This window comes from Macrosteles quadrilineatus, unplaced genomic scaffold (assembly GCF_028750875.1).
Source record: "Macrosteles quadrilineatus isolate MER2022 unplaced genomic scaffold, UCM_ALF_1.0 Scaffold_3__2_contigs__length_128488019, whole genome shotgun sequence".
NCBI lineage: Eukaryota > Metazoa > Arthropoda > Insecta > Hemiptera > Cicadellidae > Macrosteles > Macrosteles quadrilineatus.
This window is the reverse complement of record NW_026542596.1, coordinates 88,774,238-88,788,412: the sequence shown is the minus strand read 5'-3', so window position 1 is coordinate 88,788,412 and position 14,175 is coordinate 88,774,238. Positions and strand designations below refer to the sequence as shown.

Here is a 14,175-nt window from a genome sequence, read left to right as displayed (position 1 = left end):
CACAAAAGTCTAAACAATTTTTGGAATGCACCACAAATAGATCTTGCTTGATTAATTGTACAAACAGACCAGGGTCTTCTCTGATCTTGGAAGCTAGCGGAGCACCGTTCCTCTTCAAGCAAAAAGTGGACATGGGAGCAAAGGTTTTAGCAGATTTTATAAAAAAATAAAAAAAACAAACTATTTATCTCAAATAGTATTTTTTTAGCAAATGAGAAACTTACGAGCCTGAAGATGAAGTTTGTAGATGCCAGGAGTCATACTATCCAGACGGAAGACTCCATCTTTTCCTGTTTTAGTTACAACCTTGGAATCAATCAGCACAGAAGCACCTTCTAAAGGACGTCCATTGGGACTCCACGACACTTTCCCATCTACACTGAACCCCTTCACCTGTCAAATGTGCAGTTTATTAGTTCAGAATCTAGACTCTTTACTTTTACTTGTTTCTAAAACAAGTATGGCTTTTCTACTTATTTGTACACATTTTATAACATAACAACATTAGTTGTTGTTTTTCTGCAGCAGTAAGAACAACCCTTCCTTGATATCAATGGCCACAACCAAATCAGTATCACTATAAGCGTTTTCAAAGTTGAAAGATACAATAAAATGGATTAAGAACTAACTTACCCAGGAAAAGAGTTCCTGGTAGTAGATAGCACAAAACAATTAATTCAAAACACAATTCATTGGACATTTCGCACCTTAAAGTGTGCTCCTTCAGAAGGAAATAATAAATTGACCTTGAAGGGGTGAAATTTCAAATTAATTGTGTTTATTTTATGTGCTATCAAATGCCTGGAATTCTTTTCTTGGTTAAGTTAGTTGTGTATTTATTCTTTCTTCAACACGTTTACTGGGGCTGTGTGATGACAGGCCTCTGCAGGGAGCGCGGACAGCTAATGCGCTGCGTGGATGAGTGTGCAAAAATATTTTAATTTAGTTTCATCCAATAGGAGAGGCATATATAGCATGTCCCAATCGTTGTGGACGTATTTTTACAAAACCCGATAGATAGTAGAGAGATAGATAGATAGTAGCACTAAAATTACTGCAAGCTGGCCCTCAGTATATGCCAAATGGAGGGGAAAATCAGGGTTGAAGTACCCGGATATATCATAAAAAAATATACCAAAAAAGGGATCAAGCACAATTTTGAGGTTAGGCTCCTTCCACAATGCTACAGCTATTCCACGAACTTGAACAAAGCCAAAAAACGGGAAAATAAAGCCCTGTAGAAAATATAAATACTGGTGGTAAACTTCACCCATACGAAATTAAAAACCCACTAAAACATGCACGTTAAGGCACAATATGTGTTTCCTTCTAAATAGCTAGACGAAATATAATCGCATTACAATGTCCAAGACTAATGTCTCGATCGGAGGCATGCACAGTGAACCTGTTAAGGTATCACGAAGCCTAGTGATTTTTCTTCCAAAAAGTAACTCTACTGAAAAATGGGGATGTATTAAGAATGTTTAACCCCTCCAAAACACAAGTGGCATCTCTTAAATTCTGAAACATTTGCTAAAACTACATAAATCTGAATGAAGCACCTGGAATACAGTGGGAAGTTGAAGACTGCTGTGTTTCACTTGGAAAGTTAGCTGTTGAGGGTGAACGTCAAACTTGATGTTGTTCTGAGTGGTGCCCTGGTAGTGAGGGACAACGGAGTACTGGCCGGGAGACAGAGAGGGGAACACAAAATGTCCTTTAGTGTCTGACGACACGTGACAAATGGGCACCCAGTCCTTCAACTCCACACCTGAACATTGGAATGTCTTATACAATCGATTAAAGTGACAAACGACTTAAACAAATTAACATGTTAAAATGAATGGTTTTGTAAAAAAATAGTGTACTCCAGTAAAAAAAATGTGATTATTTAATAATGAATCACTAAAAGACAAACACACGGCCCAACAAATCAAAGTAAATAAAAAAAGGATAGTAAAAGTGGTTTCGGGCAATGAAAGAAAACTACAGTCTGGTTGGATGAATAAGTACTGAGAGACACAAAAACAGAAGACAAGAAAAAAGATGAACTATTTTCATTAGAATGGTTTAAGTGGTCCAATGTTGGTCATTAAATGTTAACAAATAATTAAAAAAATGTCAATTAAATATAATTATTTACACAGAATCATGGCTGAATATTTTGTAAATCAATATGAACAATTTTTTAAATCAGTATTTATCATAGTCAAAAAACAATTACTCAATAGTAGCACTACCAAAACCTAAAGACATTTTATAGGCTTAAAAAAAAAATAATTTCAAAATGTAATTTATTCATCATTGCCATCAGGATTGATTGATTGTTTGACAATATACATAGGTTTACATACCTTAATTAAGTCATCAATGAGCGACTAGTTTCAAAACCACGGTTTCATCGTCAAGCCTATTGCTTCATAAAATCATTAGAGCACAATGTCGTCGTCAATACACAAACAGTCAACATTGTACCGAATTTGAAGGAATTGAGGCTTCAAATTTAAATCCCCGTGCAAAAACATTGATCAGCTGACCAACCATTGACCCAGAATTCCATGCAATATCATCGTCCTCGAACGCGGAGACCAGGACCGTCTGTCTGTCTGTTGTAGTCAAGTTGTAGTCAATGTAAGACATCGTTTTGGGTAAGCGACTGTCGCATCTCGTGCTAAATTAATCAAAGTCGCCGGTACTAGTCAGGTCCAATTTTTGATCTTCGTTACCTGCCTTAGCAAATATCCCAAAGGGATATATTTGCATCGCGTTCAAATTCAAAACTGTTTAAATCGGAAAAAGATACAATTTCATCTAATCCCTGCTAGTACAAACCACAATTTGGAATTTCACGTTGAACGCAGCGAATTTTGAAAATTCGTCCATATTTTGCGGAATTAGAGGCTTGCCCAATATTTGTGTGTCCTAAGTGTCGTGTTGTCCGGACCAAAATTTAAGTAATTTGTAGCTTATTTGTTAACTTAGTTTAAGTTATTTCAAATAGTGGTTCGTGCAGGTTTAGTATTGTTGTTTCCTGTTTTGTAGCACATATTAGTTAGACTTTGCAATTTCATCTAGTCATATGAATCCAATTAATTTGAATTAATAGCAAGAATTAAACATTGGTATATCAATATTCTCAATAGTTCTGTAAATTTAAATAATAGGAATAGGTACATTACTGTCACAAGGTCTTTAAATTTAAAGTCACATAGGATATCACTGATCATTCACCAAACAAGAGTTAAAATATTAAAATAATACAGATTGTCACTAAAACTAATTTGGGATGGTGGTGGAGATGTGAAATTGCTAAAAGACAGCTTTCTCATAACGCCAGGAAATCTTAACTAAACGATTATTTTATCATTTTTGCTGTAACCAGGATTATTGTGTCCAGCCTAACAGGCACAAACAGCTGTCTTCAAGATCGACTCTGCAAGAATTTTAGGGATGGACGGGATTGAATTTTTAGTTCGGGACGGGATTTTTATTTCCTTCCCGATTTTTGGCGCATTTCCTTGGTCACGGCGTGATTGTCGGTATTACTCCGCGGTCACAGCGCGATCGTCGGTATGACTCCGCGGTCACAGCGCGATCGTCGGTATGAATCCGCCGTCACGGCGTGATCGTCGGTATGACTCGCGGTCACGGCGTGATCGTCGGTATGACTCACGGTCTCGGCGTGATCGTCGGTATGACTCACTGTCTCGGCGCGATCGTCGAAGCGTTCGGGGAACTATCGTGAACATCTCTCGCGATAGCGGCGTGATCGTCACTCGGGAAGCGGCAAAATCGCCAACGATCGGATCATATCCCGTCCCGAAAAATTCCCGAATCAAATGTAATCCCGTCCTGTAAAATTTCCCGAAATTTCGGGACTCGTCCGTCCCTAAAGAATTTATTCTAGTACTGGCCAGTCAAACAACAGGACTTAGGGAGTTAAGTGTCTCAAACATTAAATAGTCGCACCTTCTGCCCCTTTTATCACCGTCGTCGTGCGGCCACAACTAGGATTTTTATTCCATTTCAATAGATATCTGTTTTAGACAGCAATAATCTGTAACAAATCTTTTCCTGAAATTATAAAAAGTTTAGGTGTAGTAGGTCGATATTGTATAAAGTGGAAAACATTATGTTCTGATATTATCTTCAATTCTCTGATTTTAGCGAATTTCCCTATAGGGAAGTAGCTACCATAGGTGGCATGATGAAAACCTAGGTCCGGGACCAATTTACTTTTTCATTTTGATGTTCCCAGAGGCCAAAATTGAGGGATGGGCTTTGTTGATAAATATTTTTACAAAAATAAGATTATTCTTATTACCTGAAGGAGAAAAGCCAGTCAAAGTTGTTGAGTCACAACCAATCACGTTTACACGCTGAAACAGATTAGGAAACAATGAGATTTATTTATGACTAATATTAAAGTGTCTACAGAGGACTTATTAACCTTAACTTTTACTTCAAGTGTTTGGCACAAAAAACAAATTCTATAACCAAACCAGTTTCAAATTCACCTGACAATATGGCCAGTGTTTTTAAATAAATGGCAGTCTTTTAAGGTGTTGATTAAGAAACAAAATTTTTGAGAATGGTTTGAGCAAAGGTAAAAGGCAAACTCGTGGAGGTTTGTTATAGGGTATAGAAAAACTATAACATCCTTTAGGTCACACCTATAAACACAACTTAAGGTTTTCTAAAACAATGCCACATGTGTACTAGACCTAATGGAGAGCAATTTTCTTTGGGTTCATCAACCAAGCTGAGAACGGTCAAAAAATGTTATTGTAGTAATTTACCTTGGCAGTTGCTGGCTGGAACAGTACAAAGCTGACGCCTCTGATCGGTTCACTGTCGCTGGTTACCGAGCCGGACACATCGTAACCGGATACCTGCAGACTGCCGGCCGGCACCACAGTGTTGCCACCCTTCACAGTCACCTGCGACCGCTTTTTGCTCAGGTGCCATCTGTAGTCAACAATATTATTATCAGCTGGTCAATGTTGAACATGAAGCCAAAGATTAAACACACTCCTTTGTAAATATCACCCTTATCAGCAACGGATAATTTAAAGTATGTTTCTCTCTGGTATAATTAAAGTGTGTTTTGATTGTTACTATAAATTCTTGTAATTTTACCAGTTTTAAAACTAGTAAGACCATGCGGAACGCTTTTATTTGTAAATTACTACTTCTCTGTTAATTTAAACAAAAGATTGAAGCGGTCAGCGGCCTATCACTGAGATGGGAACCCCACCTAGTGTTCATCATTGTAACTCACTATTGATGTAAATGGTGGTTTACATTTTTATAAATCATCTAAACAAAGCATGATTCCCTACTTTCCAATAGAGACCATCATTTGAAGGTTAGGGGAGGTAGATCCATAACTAACCAACCAAAATCTGTATCTAGTGGCCTAATAATCTAAATCTAAGGATTCGTACAAGAGAACCTTAACTCAAACTCCTATCGTGTTACAACTGACCTCTCATGTGAAGCCTCCACAAAATACTGTCCTGGCTTGACAGGAGTTAAGAGGAAGTTTCCGTCTTCCCCAGTCATGGTGGATAACAACTCTTCTGCAGACGGAGACGCAGACAATAAACTCACTTTTACCCCAGCTGGGCCAACGGGCTCACCAAAACTTGTTACCTGCAAAACAGTTGTGGGTCATATACACTTTCAAAAACTTAAAAAAAAATTACTATAAGAGTGTGTACAGCTCAAGTACTCAACTAATTCTTGGACAATGGCGTAGCTAGGTTTAGAGTGTCCTGGAGCAGAAAAGGCTGAAGCCGCCCCCCTCAAAACATCAAACATAAACCTGCTTTACCTAAATACCTTCTTAAAGAGGTGGGTTCGTTTTTAAGTCGGCAGTCATTTGTAGGGCTACAGTTTTTTCAGTCTCAAAAAAACAAAAAATAATCGATGGTAAACACACGGTTTCGGTTTATAGTTATTATGCAATGCTTTTGCCGCATAACAGAATAATAATGATGTGTCTGGGACTACCCGGGACCTTAAAAATTCTGTTGCTATCACGGAAGACGATGATGATGTCTTGACAATCGCGGGAGATGTTCAGGATTACGCACAATTATGGGATATGTTGATAATTTTGCCCTGATCAGATACGACGATAGTTATGTCTTCACGATCATGAAAGATGGTCAACATTTCATTGGATATAATACGATGACGATGCTTTCACCCTTTGCGGTCTTGTTGAAGAATGTTTTATGACTGTAGAGGATGATGACGATGTCCTCACGATTGCAGGAGATGTTACAGATTTTGCCACACTAGCGAAAGATGATCACAATACTGCCGTGATCAGAAGCTATAGTTATGATGATATTATGATAAATGCACATAATGCAAAATTTATTATTAAAGCTAATACAGTAGGCCTACTGATTTTCAACTAGCAAGTTCTTAATAAATCTTTGTATAGTCCATCTTGGTAGGCCTATATATCTTGGTTGGTAGGCTATCTTGGTATAACCAATGCTGAAAAACTAACGTATATGTGCCACCGAACTGCAGCGCAATCTACTCTGACCAGGTACATTCATATACTTTTAGGTTGGAATTTAGTTACAAATTATACTTCAACACAGTATATGACAATTTATAATAAATAGCCTACAGTAATGATATTTAGTTCACAAAATAGAAAGAGTTTTAGAGACAAGTCAAATTTAGTTTTATAAATATGTCCAATATTAGGAAAAAAAATAATATTATGTTCTTGGAGAAGTACCACACTCCAAACCAAACCATTCTGCCCTGGAGCGACTGCTCCACTCGCTCCGCCGTCGCTATGCCACTGTTCATAGAAAAATAAAAAACCTCTACAGCTTGTAGAGGATAGTTTTAACCTAAACCTGTGGTTTTGGAGACCCTGCAGAGTCATATTCTGACTTTAAAAGCCACACTTAAACATCAAATGAATAGTTGTATCAATTACAAAACATAAAAATAGGCCTACCCTTCCACAATCAGGAAACAATTAAGAATTTGTTTAAAACTGTAGAACAATGGATAGTGAACAACTGAGATAAATTTGGAATAGGCCTAGTCCTATATCTTTGTTGAATTTAAATCTAAAGCTAATGTTACATCAGCATTCAAATGATACAGACAAACCAATGTTTTTTTGTGTCCCAATATTACCTGTCCGGTAACAGCAAAGCCCTGAAGCACAAAGTTGATATCGACACCGAGACTGCAAGAATCACTGGTTCCGTCGACACTGACTGCAACTTCTGAAGGTTCAAAATTCCAACCCATGGGGGAAGATACCTGAAATCATCAAGACACACGTGAGCCAGGGATCAATTCTTATTTGAGTTCAGTCTAATAAACTAAATGAATTTGACGAAATAAGTTCCCTAGAGTTCCTGTTAGAAAGGATCATGGAATATTTGCCAATAAAAAAATAGACATTTTATGTGTGTTCTGTATTAAGACATGCACAGATTGAAGTTGTTGTTGAAAAAAAATTGTTCTCTTCCTGATGTTGAAGAAGACCAGCTAACTTACTGACGACGACCAAAAATCAAAAGCCTGGTGAACAAAGGCAGCTAGGCCTATATTTTAAAGACTAGCCTACACAAGTTTTAGGGTAGGGCCTATTAGCTCACATTTGAAATAAAAACAATTATAATAATTGTTGCAGACAAGCCATAAATGGCTTTTGTAGCTAAATTGTATATGTTTTGTAAATTTGTATTTTTAGAAATAAATAAAAAATAACATAAAATACCCCTGCCGCAGCAAACCTGCAGAATAAGCAAATTTCAAGTTGTCTGATTAGGCCTACATTATTACTAAAATATTTCCATGAATAAGACATATTTATTCTCAATTTAAATAGCATTAGATTTAACGAGTGCTTAGGTTTGCTGCTACAGGGAAGGTAAAAAGTGTTTTTTGACCATACGTCAATAGTATAGGATGAAATAAATAAATGTGCCAAATTTTATCAACATATATCCATAAACAAGTAAACTACAACAGTTTTCATATTCTCCATAAGAATAACATGGGAATTTAAAATTACACTATTTTTGAATGTTCTCCGTGACCGTTAGGCATACAACAGCGCTTCAAAACGCTTCACTGTTCATCACCCTACACTCATGCATAAACTAAAGTCACTTGGTGTGCATAGAACTGCATTGAAGTGGTTTGAGTCATACCTGTCAGGAAGATTTAAATACGTTGAATTAACCATACGCCATACGGAGTATAATAAAGTTTCAAAAGAAAAGTCAAATTTATATTGAGTAACACATGGTGTTCCCCAGGGATCTGTGTTAGGCCCACTCCTCTTTATCTGCTATGTAAAAAATATTGCACAAACACTCAAAAAATACCACAAGACAACTTGGTGTTGTATGCTGATGATTCAAATCTGAAAGTGTCAGCACAAACCGCCGAAGATGTTGAAATCCTATCTTGCCTAGAGTTGGCTAATTTAACAGACTTCTTTAACAATCATAAATTTAATTTAAACCCATCAAAAAGTAATTTTTTTCCTTTAAGACTGCTCAGTGCAGGAGAAAGTTTGAACCCACAATTGCAATTGATTCTAAGCTAATAGAAATTGAAAAGACTACTAGATTTTTGGGTTTGGAAATAGATGAGAATTTGAACTGGAATCGTCATGTGGAAAAAATCCTTCCTAAAATTAACTCAGGAATATTCATTCGCCTTACGCAGAATGTCATATTTATGCACTGATGTAAGTGTGTTAAAAATGATATATCATGCGCATATTCATTCCCATATTTCATTTGGCTTGGCTTTATATGGGTCAACAAAAAAATAAAATTTTAATGAAATTTTGAAGAAACAAAAGAAAGCTGTCAGAATAATTCTCAATTGAATCCTGAAGAATCGGCAAAAGAGTATTTCAAAAGTTTAAAAATGGACAATATATTTACGACACGGTCTTAATAGCAATTCATAATCCTTTAAAACAGAACATTGTGCAGTCTCACCGATATAACACGCGGAAAAAAAATACTGTCATACCCACTCACCATGGATTAGCAATTTATGAAAAGAAACCTTCATATATTGGAGCAAAATACTTAAGTTACATAGACTTCCTATTTCGTTAAAAACTGAAAATAACATCAATAAATTTAAGAATATGTTGAAAAATTACCTTTTTCACAAACCACTGTAGGGTACTCGTTTGAGGATTTTTAAACTTTTAGTCATAGTTATAGTATTAAGTTGTGATTTGACACTATTCTCATGCACTATGTGTGCATATTGTGAATAAAGATGATTTGACTTTGACTTTGACTCAGTATACTAAATTATTTCTTTTTTTAAGAAAAAGAAAAAGGATTAAAAAGAAATTGCTAAGTTATTCCCTAGCCTATATGGGAAATTCGCTAAAATGAAATAATAATAACGTTTTAGATTTCAATCTTAAGGTGTAAAGTCGGTTAAAACCCTACAATGTCACCCAGTAAATCTATTTAAAACCTTAACTTACAGAACAATTTAAAAAATTACACATTTTAAAAGGTACGTATGACCAATTTGACAAATTACATACAGTTAAGACAACATTTTAATCAACAACAAAACAGGTTTCTACCTTGAAACCATGTTTGGTAAAATATTCTTATTTAGCCTATTCAGTTTGAATGTAACCTTCAGCAATAACCAATCTTATTCCCTTGATAAATAAATACCTTAAGGACATATTCCCCTTTGTCATGAAGTGGTAAAAAGTAGTACCCGTTATTGGGAGCACACTCTGTTTCATACTTTAAACTTCCTTGTTTAGTAAACCTGCAAATTGATACATCACAGATTAATTAGGAAAACGATTTAATATTTGTAGTAAATACTAAATATTCATTAATTAAAAGACACCATCAGTTACAAATATCATAAGTCATCCTATATTGGTCTACAAATTGGCCACCATGGACATAGCCGAGACTTCACTGACTACACTCAAACTACCTTAGCCTATAAGCATAATTAAGTTAACTGAACAAAAATAAATGGGAAAGCTGTATAAGTTACTTGAACATCTTTATTTTTGACAGTTGGGAAAGTTGTACTGTATACAGACTGTCTTAAAATATAGTCCCTAAGCCATTGTTTCATCAAATATTAAAGGGCTACACTTTAATATCTGTCCTACACTCATCCGAATGAATATATCGATATATCAATTATTTCATTCGATAACTTATATCAAGTTTAGTTAGTTAGGTTAACCTAACCTACCAAACTAAAAATATAAAAAATCTCTAGTGTTCTTCCAGACGCACAATTGAAACTTATACTTTATCATAAATAGACAAATAGGCTGCACTAAGCATGTAGTAAATTGTTGACATTGAAGGCCTAGGCCTACTTACATTTTAACCTCAACCTTTCCAAAATCGATAGGACCCACATTGCTTTTAACAAAACCATTGCATCCCCAGACTTCATCTGCCAATATCTGAGGTAAAAATATCACATTCAGAATAGTTAAGAACAGAAAAATATCTGTAAAAAACATTTTATTACAAATTATGCATTGGTGAAACCGATATATTATATTTATTTATAGGTTATGGCTTATGGCTATGATGACAAATTGTTTTTCATCCATCCACCATCCACCCCTTTTCTTGTGATCTCAATCAATAACTATGGCAGCTGATGATACTCCATGGAACTGCGGAGTATGCCAAAGATTAAACATTATAAGTAGTAAACATGTTATTATTAAGTAGTCTATCTTAAATTTATTTGTAATCTCAAAGTAAGTAAACCGCTTTCGTTGTTTAATTAGTTTAATTATGATATTCGAGTTTCGGAATTCGACTTTTGGGACCAACTGTTATATCAATCAATATGTATGTTAACAAACTGAGTACCCATTTGAATGATAATTGGGTGAAAATTTCTTAAGCGATTTGTTATACGACCGTGAAAAACAATTTATTTCGAAGAAAATTAATTATTCTCACTAATTTCTATATATGACCACAGGAGGTGAAATTCCAGGGGTAAAAATCCGGGGGATAAAAATCTGGGGGGTAAAATTCCGGGGGTATAAATCCGGGCCGTACATTTTACATTGATCTCATGAAGGGGGTAAAAGTCCGGGGGTAAAACCCTGGCCCGTAAACTCTAGGTTTATAATTTGATGTGTTCTAATTAAATTCACAACCTTGAAAATATACGTTTGTTCCACCTCCAATTTATTAAACTGATGTTGTGCAACTCAAAATTTCACGGCTGGAATTTTACCCCTTGGTTTGTGACGTCAGGTTTGCTCAGGGGGATAAAGTTCCGCTCCTCCTTAATTTCATCTAAATTCTTTATGACAGCGACACTTTTTATTCTTTTATACTTTTCAATTAAATGGCGACCATACAAAGTAGGTATTTTAAGCCAAGTCAGTATGAATGGAGATGAGTGATGAGTGTAGGAACACACAATTTGGTGGGTATTTTAACACCAATATATTAATGAAAGGTGAATGTAGAAATTGTTATATAGGTAGTCAAAGCGTGTACTTCAAATTCAACTTTGACATTTCTGACAGGGACAGGGCTGTGTTGTTTATATGGTAGAACCTTGATATAAATACTCTCATGAGGATAAGTAAGACTTATGTTTACCAAGGTTGACTTATTAACGAGGTTTTTTACAACGTGTGATTAGATTAGGGGTAAACTAAATTCCATAGGGGATTTGAAAATGACACTTGTAATCTGACTTGTCATCGATGGTCTTCTTATTGAGGTTCTACTGTACTTTTTTACGTAACTAGACTAAGTTGGTACGAATTGGACGTATTTTCCATAATCGATATGTTTGATGGCCTTTTTCTTCAACGCAATTATTACAATGTTCTCTCTGGCGTTGCCACTTTACCCACAATCCAGTCCAGTGGTTTACCCTACTTACAATTTACAAAGCAGTGTAAAGGAAGTGGTTAAAAATGCAGAGTCAACAACTGTACATATTATTTCAGTGAAATTTGGATGCGATTGAGCACATGCACATTTAGTTTTATTGAATCATCTTTTTAATTTTTAAATTGCGATTGATTTGTTTACCAACGAATTAAAACACTATCTATAGTATAATACCTAATACTAAAAAACCCGTACAAAATATAACTGATATATCAGGCGTTGACCATATTTCCGAGTAGTTTTGTTGTGTTGTGTTTTGTTTTGTTTTTATCCTGTCCGTCCAGGTCAGCTGATAAATTAACTGTGCCACGGCACTACGGCAGCTTGGAAAGTAGACCATGAAATAAGAATATTTTTAGTTTTGTTGTGTACCTAGAGTTATTTGCGAAATCGAAATCTCTTTCCATTAAGGTTCATACATTTATGTAATCAGGTATGTTACATTTTTAACTTCATTTTTTTAACGAATATACCACAAGGAACGTTTATATTAATATTGAAATTTCTGTCATGTTTTCGTAAGGGTAGACTTACAGTAATGACAGCGCTCACTGTCAAGGGGTTTGTTTATAATAGCAATAGGGGACTAATGCAATTTATTGACTGCACATTCACTTTTAAAAATTCACACTAATTTTGTTAAATTTTAATTTTAGAATGATGTTTTTAATTAAGAACAATTTTCAGTTTTAAAAGTCATGTCTGGTTTTAAATTAGCAGCCTAGTCTAATAATTCTTCCAATGGAAGAGTTTATTTTACCCATACCTAAGTTAGTCTTCAAGAGATTTAGGCTACATTTACTAAGTTACTAGGCCTTGGCTATAGTGAGAATGCTCTTTTTGCTAAATAATTGTTTTATTCTTCAATTCTCTTTTGACTGTAACAATTTCCACATTCTCATTAGGTACCGTAGCCTAGTAAATAACTAGGTGTACAATGCAGTTGTCTGCTTGCATTATTGAGCGGACGGAGCTAGCATATTAATCCAATACTTTTCTAAAGTCAACGGCACATCTGTTTCTCGTAATTGAGATTAAATACTTGCAGTATCCAATGTCGATAATCTATTTGATTTACATAAATGGAATGACTATTTGCAGTATTCAAATCCAATTATAAGTCTGGTTCACGTAAATGAATTGTCTACTTACAGGAACCAAAGTCTATGTTTCATCTGGTTCTCGTATATTAAATGTCTACTACATAAACACTACATATGTAATTTGGTTCGCATAAATAAAATGCCTATTTGCAGCATCCAAAGTCAATGATACGCGTGGTTCACTTAAGTGGAATGTATATTTACAGGTTCTAAAGCCAATGACGTCTGGTTCACGTAAACGAATTGTGTACTTGCAGTATCTAAACTTAATAGTACATTTGGTTCACGTAAATTGTTTTCTTCCAGTATCATGAATCAATGATACACCTGCTTCACATAAATAAGAAATCTACTTGCAGTATCCAAAGTCAATGGTCGATTTGGTTCACACAAATAAGATGCCTTTTTGCAGTATCCAAAGCCAATGGTAGGCTTACTTCAGGTTTATTTAAATGGAATGTATATTTGCAGTATCCAAACTCAATGGCATTTTGGTTCACGTAAATGAATTAATTGACTACTTGCAGGATCCAAAGCAATGGTTCATTTGATTCACCTAAATGAAGTGCCTATCTGCTATATCCACTGCTATAAGTCAATGGTACGTCTGGTTTACGTCAATGGATTTTCTACTTGCAGTAAACAAATTCAATTGTAGGACTATATATTTGGTTCACGTAAATGGAATGACTATTTCGATTAAATTAATGGTGCATCAGCCTTATTCAGGCAACACTAATTATTATTAGTTATTCATTTTGTAATAAATTATGCTCAATGATATTAATCCGATCGTTATTCCCTTTTTCTCTGTACGGTATTTGTAATGTACTATTTAGATGATTCGTTGACTAACATATGTTGCGACTCTTGTTTACCTTTTTATTATCTCGCAAATAATGTCATGGCAACCAATTAACCCATAAGGCCCATGTTAAATTTCCAAAATTTTAAATTCACGTAGGGAAAAGCCCTGTGGTCCGATTTGTACCATTTCAGATTTATACCTTCCCATGGTTGGTTACTATGATTGTGCAAAATTTTGTGCAGATCGCTTCAGCCGTTCAGGAGGAGTATTTGTAAAACAAAAGCAGGAGTGTAGTATAAGAGCT

General features: G+C 35.3%; 2 protein-coding genes across 3 annotated transcripts in view; one reads left to right on the top strand and one right to left on the bottom strand.

Moving 5' to 3' along the window:
- The window catches only part of LOC128990097 (BOS complex subunit NOMO2-like), a 42,564-nt gene extending 31,979 nt beyond the window's left edge, over window positions 1–10,585 (bottom strand). Inside the window, exons 1-8 of the mRNA XM_054412337.1 lie at window positions 10,404–10,585; window positions 9,723–9,822; window positions 7,180–7,308; window positions 5,489–5,655; window positions 4,800–4,968; window positions 4,325–4,379; window positions 1,563–1,771; window positions 225–393 (exon numbers count right to left, since the gene is read on the bottom strand). Coding sequence (XP_054268312.1) covers window positions 225–393; window positions 1,563–1,771; window positions 4,325–4,379; window positions 4,800–4,968; window positions 5,489–5,655; window positions 7,180–7,308; window positions 9,723–9,822; window positions 10,404–10,549 — 1,144 coding nt within the window. The 5' untranslated portion in view covers window positions 10,550–10,585. The remainder of the gene's footprint in view (window positions 1–224; window positions 394–1,562; window positions 1,772–4,324; window positions 4,380–4,799; window positions 4,969–5,488; window positions 5,656–7,179; window positions 7,309–9,722; window positions 9,823–10,403) is intronic.
- Window positions 10,586–12,276: 1,691 nt separating this feature from the next.
- Window positions 12,277–14,175, top strand: part of LOC128989662 (protein quick-to-court-like) — a 30,529-nt gene continuing 28,630 nt past the window's right edge. For both annotated transcript variants that reach the window (XM_054411630.1, XM_054411629.1), the window contains exon 1: window positions 12,277–12,393. The gene's annotated coding sequence lies outside the window, so the exon portion shown is untranslated. The remainder of the gene's footprint in view (window positions 12,394–14,175) is intronic.